Raw genomic sequence first — 12,003 nt, forward strand, 5'->3', positions numbered from 1 at the left:
ATCTGCTGCAGCCACTATCGAGTCTGTGGAAAATATTATTGCCTGTGAAAATAAAGAATCTGCTTTCTATAAATCTTGTCCGAAACCAATCTCCAAACAGAGCAAACAAAAAGTTAAATTGTGTGAATTCACAGTCGAGGGTTCAATCGGGACTACATTCCTGCATGAGCTGTGGAGTGTTGACAGCCACGGACCCACAGGTAGCCGAGAGCCAACGAGTGAACATTTGCAGTCACGGACTGTTCTTGATTACGCCACTACCAGTAGGTCACTGAGGGCATGTGTTCAGCGTGCATGCACATGTGGTGTGTGTGCCGGGTGTCTTCCTGGACATGCGTGCATGCATGTGTATGCAAGCACATGGGATTATTAACACACACCCCGCCATGTTAACCCATAGGCATTGTAGAGTGAGTGATTAACCCACTCAGGGTCTTATCCAGACACAGTGCAGCTTGACCCTTTGGCTAATAACGATTCTGACTGCCAGCAGAGCTACAACCATCCAAAGGTCCGCAATATTGACATATTGACTGCCTCCAAAAGCCATGTTGTAAACACACTAACACAGACTTTATTAATTGCAGAAAAGTCATTACCATAACTCCATGAAGAGGAATAAAATCAATTGATTTGGGGAGAAAAAGAAATTAAGGCAGTTTTTTTGAAGATGTTCTTTCTGTCAGAATATTGTAGTTTAAGTTACCTAAGAAACTAAAAGGGCAAGAAGGCAAACCCATTCTGATAAAAATCTGGCATATATAAGTAAAAGCCTTCTTTATTCTTTATCCTCTCGAGTGAGCATATGATCAGCTGAAGTCAAGTACAGCTGCTTCTTATTTTAGGATTTAACCCCGCATCACATTCAGAATTGAAGCCTTCAGCAGTGGAAGACTGATTAAAATGTTGCAGCGTGACAAAGATTCAAAAAACACTGCATCATGTGCCAAAACTCAGCTGACAAAAGGATCTTAAACTTGTTTGCAGAAGCTGGAGGATACATGTGCATTTCTGTGAGCTGTGTGTACTGTTGATATTAATGTATGTGTGTGTGTGTGTGTGTGTGTGCATGTGTGTGTGTGTGTGCATGTGTGAGGCATCCCATTTTCCTTCTAATGAACTAGCACAACTGCAGAATAGCTGTAGATTTGTTCTTTGTCACTGTTTACTTAGCATAAACACCCATTAAACTCCATCATTGCCTCTGTTTTGATGCATTTTACAGCAGGAGATGTGCAAGTTGACAGATCAAAAGTAAGCAGCAACGGTGCTTCAATATAAAGGAGACTCCTATGAACCCACAGACCAAACAGAAAACATTTTATCAGTTTCATGTGCTCTATTCAACTGTTCTCTTTATTTATATCAGACATGGGGGCTGGGCTCGGTCCAGCTTCTGAGAAATCATGAATAAAATGGTAACAGTGTGTCTGACTTTCACGTATTTACAGTGAAAACAGAATGGAGCCTTGTGACATCCCACATGTGATGGCTGCTGAGAAAGAGCATGATCAGTCATTCATGAGTAAGAAGGCAGTGACAAATAGGAGATGATCAGTCTTCCAGAGCTAAACGCATTCAATTAAAAATGGAAAATAAAAGGTGTCAAAGGCAGCTCTGAGTTCTTAGAGGATTAATACTGAGCAATCTCCTGCATTGGGTGTTTGCAGACGCTTGTTAGTTGTCTTAAGAAGATCTGTTGCTGTGCTGTGTGACATCAAAGAGAAACACAAGAAGAGTTCTTTAAAACTACTTTACCAAGACAGTTACTGTATATCTAATAAAGAGGTTTGACATCAAAGAAGCTGCTGTGTGATTTCCGTTGTTTGATTTGAGCCTAAAACAAATTTTTCGTGGTTATGGAAAGAGATTAAAGAGAGCAAAAATGCAGCAAGTGTTAAAGCTGTTCAGACAATTGAAGCCAATGTCATTAGAAAAATGTCTTCATCTACATCATCTGCAATGATTTCCAGTCTTATTTATGACAATCTATAAAATCTGGTCCAGATGAAAGCCCTTGTTCTTTGACTATGTGAGATTGGCACTGGTGAACCTGCTGTTTACCCCTTGATGGCTGAGATAGATGAAAATCTTTCTCATATCTAACTCCAGTGTATCTGAGCTGGACATATTTCAACATGGCACCACTTTGTGTATGCTCTTGGCCAGTTATCCACAGGAATACAAAGCACATTGCCAAAAGCTGTTCCTTAAAACAATGTTAAATAGGTGTGGGGAGGATTTAACATTAGGCAGAGGTTCAACTGTTGTTGGACAATGCAAAGGAGAGCTGCAGCGACCATAGAGCTGTTCATGGTTAATAATATGCTGAGATTAGACGGTGGACCCAATTCATCACCAAGTCATTGCACTGATGTGGCATTCCCGATCCCTCTCTGATTCCTCCCCAGTCCACCGTCTGTCAGAGCTGTGCCGTATTACTAGAAACACGCTGCTGATGCAACAGATAGCTGGAGCTCAGGCTGAGGCAATACTGAAGATGCCAATGCAATGGGGGGAGATAGCCGCTCCACAGCCTGTGGAAACGGACCACCGCGACGTTCAAATGGACGAGGAAGAGTGAAAAAGATGGGGAGCAGGGAGAGGGAGAGGGGCGGGTAAAAGGCAGTGTGTGTCTGTCACAATAAACTGATTTCAATGACAAAGCAGCTCTGGACGGCTTCCAGCACTGCACCAGACACACGCGTGTCTCTCTGCATGAGTTTGCATGTGTGCAAATGTGCATCTCCTTTGTGCATCCAAGTTTTCACGATACAAAGCTGACATCAAAGAACAGCCCCTGTTTTTAATTATGTTACATTTTGAAAACAAAAAGCCTAATGCAGGATGTAAATGCAGAGTCATGTGCTCTCATTTAGCCTGGGTCTGTGATGTGTTCAGGGCTGCGTGTCTTTGTGTTGTGAGTTTGTTGTGTCTTCCTAACATCACTCACACAGCACTGTGCTTATTGTTTTAAATGCAAACACAGTTTTCTTCTTTTAGACAAACACGTATCCAACTGCTGTGCCCGTCAACGCTCTGAACATCAACAAAACATACGTTACAGTAGCCAAGGGCGAGTGCTTTACACATAGACAAGGCGTTCAGAGACCTACCCTAGCAACAGAAGTGTAACCGTCGCTTGAATCCTAACAACTCTCTCTGGATCTCCAAGGAAGCTCAAAGGAGTGTGTATCTGCTGTTCCCCCAACAACACAGACATACAAACACACTCACATATACACATAAACATGTCTAGTCCAATAATACAAAAAAGAGAGTGCTCGGAATTCATCAAATAAATCTGGAGCGATTCAGAGTAACTTTCAGCTGTTGCTCACTTCATGGCTGTGCAGAAATATTACACCGCTAGGATCCTCACCTCACAACACTCTCAGAAACTATACACAGAGAAAAGCACGCTTCCTTCCTGGCTGAGGGTGTAAGTAGTGGTTTAGGTATGTTTCTCTATACACGTGAGAATTTCCTTCATTCATTGAGTGAGCGTTTCCTGTCTGCGCTGAGCTCAATGTCACATAGTGAACACAGAAAACACACTACATTAAAAAGAGAACAGCGACAAACAAGACCTTATAGGTGGCAATAAAACTAATTCACTTTAAAGCACTGTGTCTCAGTACACCAGTATGAATTAGAGCTTAATTAATAGTAAAAATATACAGATTAAGACAGTAACAGAGGGATCTTTCCTCCAAACCACACAATAATATCCTTGCTACTGCAGTCGAACTAGTAAAGCCAGCCAAACTACAAGTTAGGACCCATAGCTCACAAGCACTCCACTTCTCTCTGCTAAGCACTCAGAAAACAGCAGGTGCAGAAATATGGCTGTCCAAACCCCTGCACCAAAGAAAAGGGGAAGCAAAAGGGGCTCTTCATACGGCATAAGAGCTAAAAAAGACATGCAACGGGGAGAGAGAAGAGCGATGGCTGTTACCGTGGAAACTGACCTCTTTATTGCTGACTTTGTTGTCACATCCTTTAAACCCACCTGGAAAAGACAAGCCAAACACTCACATACAGAAGCCCCGGTCCTCAGTGACTGAGTAGGTACAATAACAACACCAGCTTCCAAATAAAGCACTCCAATCAGCTAAATCCAGCGTGGCAGAGAGAGAGAGAAAGAGAGAGAGAGAGAGAGAGAGAGAGAGAGAGAGACAACGGAGGATAACCTCTAGATGAGCTCCACTGTAGCTCAGCCATCTGCAGCGAGACAATAGACCCAGGGGCTGCCTTTACCTTGTCTGTCCTCGGAGGAAGCCCCTCCGGTTTAGGCAGCATATCCCTAAAAGGTATTGGTGGCCATCTTGCTTTGCCTTCCTTCAGCCTCAAAAGAAAACGCTGGCTACAGTAGCCGTGCGCAGGGCGAGCTCCTGGGTGTCATGACTAGTGCGACTGTGAGCCGCTGTAGCAAAGTGCTGCTACAGCAGACATGCACACACGCAGACATTTAGACACACACACACACATACGGGATGCCTTTCGCAGACGCAGACGGAGCCTCATCAGCCAATGGCGTGAGGACCTTTGTGGCTTGTAAATTATCTTCCATGCCTAGACTCTCCTAAACAAAGGATCCCCTATGTGGGCTTTTTACTCCAGCCCTACACACATGGATTGGTGGCAAGCTGTGGAACGGATACTGCACACATGCTGGATCTGGATCACAGGAAAACAATCCCATCACCGCTGAGCTATTAACCCCTGAAGCAGCTCACCACACTGCTGTTGGGCTCTTGGTGATTTCTATTGAATTCCTTCCTTGTGTGTACGTCTCCCTCCGTCTTAAACTACTCCCTATGAGTTTTAAGTCATGTGACCTATTATCTATTATACTGAATATTTTTGCAGCATGTCTAATTTCCACATGATCTAGACTCTAGACATTGTGGAATACTGTGGCGGGAGCAGGAAAGAGGATGTTCACAACATCCACACTGTCTCAACAACCCTTTCCCCTCATTCTCGCTCATCCAACCCAAAGCGTTTTTCTCTTTCTCAACAATTCCCTGAGAATGAGCTGTGGTTAGAGAAAAAACAAGGCGACAGAAAAGCAAAAGGCAAAGAGAGAAAAATGTTATGAGAGAGTAAAGCACTTCCCCCCTTTTAAAGGCAACCATGTGGCCAAGACGCCAAGGTCATACCGGGACAAGGAAACATGCAGGCAGCCCGAGCCGGTGCCTGTCGGCAACACTCTAGTAAACCCACCTCAGAAGAGTGTTGGACAATGGAAGCAGAGAGCGTGCAGCTTAATCCATACACAACAATGAAAACTACATCAACGTAGTCTTCATGCAATAAGCATGCAAATATCAGGATGAATAAATAAACAAGCATGTCATGGTGGAAGATGACATCATTATTAAGGGATTCAGCAATAAGCCATGTCAAAATCTCAAAAGGTATTCATAAGCATGTCACACCCAATATGCCTTATGGTAGCCAATATAGCACATGATCACATGTATTTTTTAAAGGGAATAGGTTGAGTCCTCTATAACAACATTAACACATGTCAGTTAATTTATGAATATGTTAACTACATTGTTTTAACACTTAGATTTGCATGTTTTTATCTGTTACTATCCCACTGCAGAGTTCAACAGTCAGTCAGTTAGTCAGTTAGATGCTCATTACTTATCATAGTCACACTCCTGCATGCTGTGGCTTCACGTATCTGTAGTCTCACATTATCTTTATTTAGAACTTCAAACAGGCTGTGTTCAAATATTATATCGTTAGCTAAGTGTTAGCAGGTAGCTCATGATTTAGTGTACATCTATGGTTAGCATCAGTAATATAAGCATTAATAATATAAGTAATATGCAACAGAAGTCATGTACTCCAACAGTAATAATCACATGTTTCCTGACACACTGTAAAACAAACACTGATGCAGACTAAACACTTGAAATATACACAAGGCATGTGTGTGGTGTGCTGGAGCAAACTTCATCCCCACACTCCCCATAATATTTCCCAAGCACTGTCAGCAACAGAAAACCTCAGTCCACATTACAAAAACATATTCTCAGCTTTTTTTTAATCCCAATGTGGATCAGTGCCTGCAGATTCAGAATATATACGGCCAACCCATGTGTACTACGTACGGTAGCTTTTACTGTATTTCAACCCTGAACTGGACAGAATAAATGTATATGGACACCTGCCAAATCAATGTGTAAATATAAGAGCATTTCACTACCATTTACATGTGCCGAAATATGTATAATTTTGTATTTCGCTGCTATAAAGCAAGAATAATGAGCCATGTTTACCACATTGAGGAGAGCCATATCTGGGTTAAATTAGATATTTTCAGATACATTGTGGCAGTTGTAGCTGAGCTCTCCTCTGAATGGGAATGTCTCAGGTAGTCCAACAGGTTTGACACTTGTGGCAAAGTCAACAAACTAAACTGTCAAACAGGTTACACCAACCTCAACAATAACGCAAGCCAGTATAAGATACACCCGACCACTAGCATGACCTAGTAACATAAATAAGTTGCACTGGGCTTCTCTATCTTCATAACAGTCCTTCTCCTGCAGCCACTCCGTTCCTGCGTCCAAAAATACTCCACAACTACTTACAATATTGCACCGCACCCTTAATTTTCAGCTCTTTAAGTGTCCCATGTGTTTTTTTTCTCCCTTTAACAAGCTACCCAGCTCTCGTTAGGAACAAGTAGTCTGGACATTAATCACCCTAAGCTACAGTATATGAGCATGCAAGTGAGGTAAAGAAAGTTGCTCTGCACCACAGTCGTAAACTTTCTCTGACACATCTGGAGTCTGACCCATTGGAGACCGGCCCGGTGATGGAGCTGTGCCAAGCGCGATTATTGCCAATAAGTTGTCATTACAGCCATTACCGCTGACGCTAATATAAACTTGTCTCTCATTTGCATGGAAAACCTACATATCTTTGATGAAAGACAGTAGTTTTGGAGTTTCTCTTCTTCTTTCTTTTTTGTGTAAGTTGTGAGTTTCTACCGTCAGTGAAAGATAATGGAAGTTATAGTGGTAACAACCGTGGGGGAAATGGGAAACATAGCTCTGTGCTTGTACTCGTCCCCATGTTGCTCATCTAGTCCACTCATGCACAATCTCTCACACAATCACACAGATTCAAACTGGTGATGCATCGAAACCGATATCAGTCCGACACTGACTCAAGTAGCTGGAACGGGTATCAGTGAAAATGGGGGCGACTTTAAGACTGTGACTAAATGTCTGCACTCTCTTTTACATGCTCTCTGCTTCCTCAACAAACACACACAAATACAAATGCAGGTTTGTAGCTTTCACACATCCTGTATTGACAGTTTGTAACCCATGGGGGGGGGGGGGGGGGGGGGGTCCAAACCCCCATTACCACAACACCAACACCACACCCTAAACCCACACGGACTGGATGGTCAGCATGAGGGGACGGTGGGTCACTCTCACACCTCAGCATAGGCCAGGAGAGGAGGGAGGAATTTTAAAACCTGTATGCATCGACCTAATGTCCTATTTAATCTTGTGTCTGTATTATCCATGTCTTTACCTGCTGATTTTGTTGAATTTGTACAAACACACACTGAAGTATTAACTCTTATCATAGCTCTGTGGTTTTGAGTTTGGGACTAGCTTCGCTGTGGCTAAATATGTGTTTCACCTTGAGAAGGACACAAGGAGGAAGGGGAGTGGGTCCATCGGTTTTAGTAAACACTGACACACACGCACACACACTGTCACTGACCCAAATACACACACACACACACAAACACTATGCAGGCAGAGCAGCATGGGGCCCCAGATCCTCTCACAATGAGACAGGAAAGGGCTTACTTAAGGTTGCGCTAGTACAACATGCTGAGTAGGCATTTTGGCCATATGACTGCACGTGTATGCATGCACTCTCACACACACACACACACACACACACACACACACACACACACACACACACACATATGTGTGCAGACAGATGAATGCAAGCTCTAGTGGTGCATTAAAGAGTGACTGCACTCACAGTACAGCAATAGAGAGGCCTGAGAGGATAATGAATGATGAACAAAGGGAATTATGGACAAGGCAAAGGGATGCACATCATTACAAATCAGTGGATGGCTGTCTGGGGTAGAGACATAATGACAGGAGGGAAATTATAACCCCTGTCAGGTGTATAAGATATATTCTAAGGTAGACAGGTCTGGTTGATGCATGAATGAGCTCTGGTTTCTCCAGAAGGAGGCCATTGTGTACCCTTGGTAGGATTTGAGTGGCATTTCTTTTGGGGGGCAAAGTGAGAATTTCTTTTCACCCAGAGAAACCAAGTGGCACGACTTCAAAGCTTATCCAGGGACTTATAGCCTTACAACAGTCAGGACACGGTACAAACTCACGGATGCAACGAACCTAAGAGGGCTCAGGAGAGGAGGAGCATTAGTCGTATCAATGTTTAACTCAAATCTCTTGCTGAATTATAAACATTATAGATAATAAAAAAACATAAAATCTTGAAGAAACAGAATTGCTGCTGAGCTGCTACAGCTGAATGTATATTAAAGCAAACTGAGTGGAATCCTTCATTAAAGTCATTAAATCAATGTCTCTCAACCTGGCACCGCCTGGGCCATACATCTGCTCTGATGCATGGTGGGGCTCAGGCCAAATAACTCAGCCCCAAATCAAATAAAACAGACATTTCCCCTTGTCCACGGAGCCCTTTTCTGGGCCACTACCCAAGCCCTGCAGCTATTACAGATAACTACCTCACAAGGTTGTTTTAAATTTAATTGGCTTGGACCCAGTTGACAGAAAATACAAAGCAGCTCATGTAATAAAATGTGTGTCTTTGCAGAGGTAGAAGAAGTCAGAGGACAGAGAGTAGGCTACGCAATCTGCTTGGTCATAATGAGTTGGCCCTGTTAAAATGTTGGCAGTTTCTCTGACGTTTCATGAACCATCACTACCTCATCACTACGTCAGCCCCCTTCAGTCCAACACATTTGCATAATGTGAAGGAAAAAGTGTGGATGTGCATCTTTCCTTCAGCTCATTGCCAGAGTGCCCACATGCACATGTGAAAGAAACTGTACTTATTTTAATGAAAGGAGAGTGACACACCAAACTCTATCGTGGCTTAGAAAATAAATTAGTTATAACAAACAAAACTCACAATTTTCTACACGGTTCTTTTCCTTAAAGGCAGCCAGTTTTCACTTTTCACTTCAGTACAACAATCGACTTGAAGAGAACTTATTTGAGATGGATAATGCATCACAGTGAACATGTTTACTTTAACAATTGTAGATATTACTGTACAGTAATTCAAATTTATCCGTACTTGTAATTGCAGATATTTATTACTCTTACCCTTTATGTTGAAATATGTCATATCAACATATATGAAAGGTATATTATATATATATATATATATATATATATATATCTCTTTTTGTTTTTGTTTGCAGAGGTCAATAAAACTACATGTTAAATGTGAAATCTGTATATTGTCAAATTATTGCTCCTAATAGAGTTGAGCATCTTGAAAACATAGTTAACAGTATAACACAGTGCCACAAAATACTACATATTGTTAGTGCACCTGTGTTACAAATATATAAATGATGCATAAAGAGTATGTATAACAGAATAAGGATCATGTAATGAGTTAATGGGCAAAATAACCCAAATGCAATAAGCTTACTGAATGCATTGATTTACAGAGATAATGCAAGCAATTTTGTCATGTTGAAGGCATTGCAGGTAACCTCAGCTTGCTGCTGACCCACTATGAGCAGGACAATCTGAGGAGTTTAACCTAATTACCTGGATATAGGTTACCGAGTTCACAGCCTTAAAACCCACAGTGCGTGTCTGCTGGTTATCTCCACTAATCCTCCTTACGACCCTGAGAATACTCCATCAGACAACCGAGGCGGGTCAAAGGTGAGCGCCAGACAATGAGGTCGCCATGGCAACCGTCAGCACTGAAGACTTCCACTGCTCTGTGTGTGTGTGTGTGTGTGTGTGTGTGTGTGTGTGTGAGAGAGAGAGAGGGGGAAGAGGAGCTCAAACCTGACACAAGCGTCTGCTGGGACAAATCACTCTCACTTCACATTAAGCTGGTTCCATTTGAGAACAATGAGGGGGTTTGCTGCATACAAAACTGAACTGCAAGCTGTAAAAACCTCCATGCACACACACACACACACACACACACACACACACACACACACACACACACACACACACACACACACACACACACACACACAACACACACACACACACACAGACATGTGCATGAACATCCCCATTTGACATTAAAATGCAGGTAAGAATCATTCACAAGCACACAGACACACACAGCTTTGAACATCAGTTACAAAGCAAACAGTCACCGTTGGGTGCTGCACCAGAGTGCTGTCTGAGGGATCGGCAAGTGTTTTCCAAATACACGTGTTGTCTCAGCTGGGCTACTCCTCTGGCAAATGCATTGCAGCAGAAAAAAGATAAATTAGTTTGCAGGAGGAGCTGGTGCTGAGCTGGGGCTGAGCTGGCTAGCTGACTGGAAGCATGCAGACTACTATTTGTCAAAAGTATAGTCTCCCTGCAGCTGTAGCTCCCTGTGCTGATCTCATTACTCCCTTAGCTGTGTAATTATGGTGCACCTCAAACTTACCCAAAGTCTACCTCACCAGGTGCATGGTCTTGATAAATGCAGTGACAGAAGGAGACAGAAGCAAAGATAATAGTTAATACTATCTGTGAGTGCTGCTTTTTGTCTAAGGGAAATCACATACAGATATTTTATAACTAGAGCGTGGCGATAATTCAATATGTTTATTACTCGTCTTTGATTGAATCATATTGTGATGAAATCATATCTCGAGGTATGAGTCATGTCATTATTTGTCATGTAGGAGTATATTGAATTACTGGAAAATATGCTATGTTGGGATATATAACGTTTTTTTAAATATGAAATTACCTATATCGGGATAGAAGATTTGGGCCATATCGCCAAGCCCTAGTTCCATATACTGGAAACAAAATAAAAACAACGGGTCAGTGTTCAGACAACCTCCCATCGCAGATTGAGACTGTGAAAAAAATATCTATTTGAAGTCCGGCCCCCACATTGTCTGCTTAGCTAAATTCTGGCCCTTGGACAACTGCAATTGATGACCCCTGCTTTAGATGAACCCAGGCTTCCAGTTGGTGCACGAGAACAGAGTGATCGATCGTGTCAAAAGCAGCACTCAAATCTAAAGGCATTAGGATTGAGCAGTCCCCTCTGTCAGCTGAGACCTTCACAAGGCCACGACTTGGACATGGAGAGCTCTAAAACCTGACTGAAAGCTGTTAAAATACGCTGTTATTCATAAAAGACATTCATTTCACTACCACCGTAGGTAAACAAAGATGCCAAAAGTCCTATTAATAATCAATAATATACAAAACACAGGTAGGTATATGTATTTATGCATATATACACTGAAATATGAAATACTGTATCAGCTGACAACAATGGAAATGATCAGAACTGCAAAAATGTCGACATCTTGCATCCATTTATGAACTTAATTATGTATTTAAGAGCGTGTGCTAATGAGCTACAAGCACTGACTGACTGAGGGACAACCGTTTATACAATAAGTGATGGATGATTTGATGATAGCTGTGTGTTCTAATGTGCAGAAATGTGAAAGTTTAAAACATCTATGAGTGCTGACATCTGCCTCATCAGCCCATATAACAGTGCGTCAGTTCTGCAGCCTAGAGCTCTAAACATGTCAGGACTGTTTTGGTTAAATTAACTCTGTAAATACTGGAGCTTTTGCACTCTATGAACTGTAGTATTTTGTCTCTGGTGTGTACGCGTTAGCATGTGTGTGTTGGTGTGTTCAGGGCCAGGTGAGACCAGGGAGGGAGACCTGTCGTCACTGCATAATACAAAGTGAGGCCACGAGGGGGCCATCAAGCT

General features: G+C 42.4%; 1 protein-coding gene across 2 annotated transcripts in view; it reads right to left on the bottom strand.

Moving 5' to 3' along the window:
• Positions 1-12,003, bottom strand: part of tet1 (tet methylcytosine dioxygenase 1) — a 28,809-nt gene that overhangs the window by 9,090 nt on the left and 7,716 nt on the right. The window contains exon 1 of one of the 2 annotated variants that reach the window (XM_068722199.1): positions 4,261-4,386. The exons of the other annotated variant lie outside the window; for it this stretch is intronic. Coding sequence (XP_068578300.1) covers positions 4,261-4,302 — 42 coding nt within the window. The 5' untranslated portion in view covers positions 4,303-4,386. Of the gene's footprint in view, positions 1-4,260; positions 4,387-12,003 lie in introns of those variants that run through there. 2 annotated transcript variants of the gene reach the window in all.

Source organism: Cebidichthys violaceus, unplaced genomic scaffold, assembly GCF_023349555.1.
Source record: "Cebidichthys violaceus isolate CVI_PGR_0920_01 unplaced genomic scaffold, fCebVio1.0.p SCAF_10, whole genome shotgun sequence".
NCBI classification, from domain to species: domain Eukaryota; kingdom Metazoa; phylum Chordata; class Actinopteri; order Perciformes; family Stichaeidae; genus Cebidichthys; species Cebidichthys violaceus.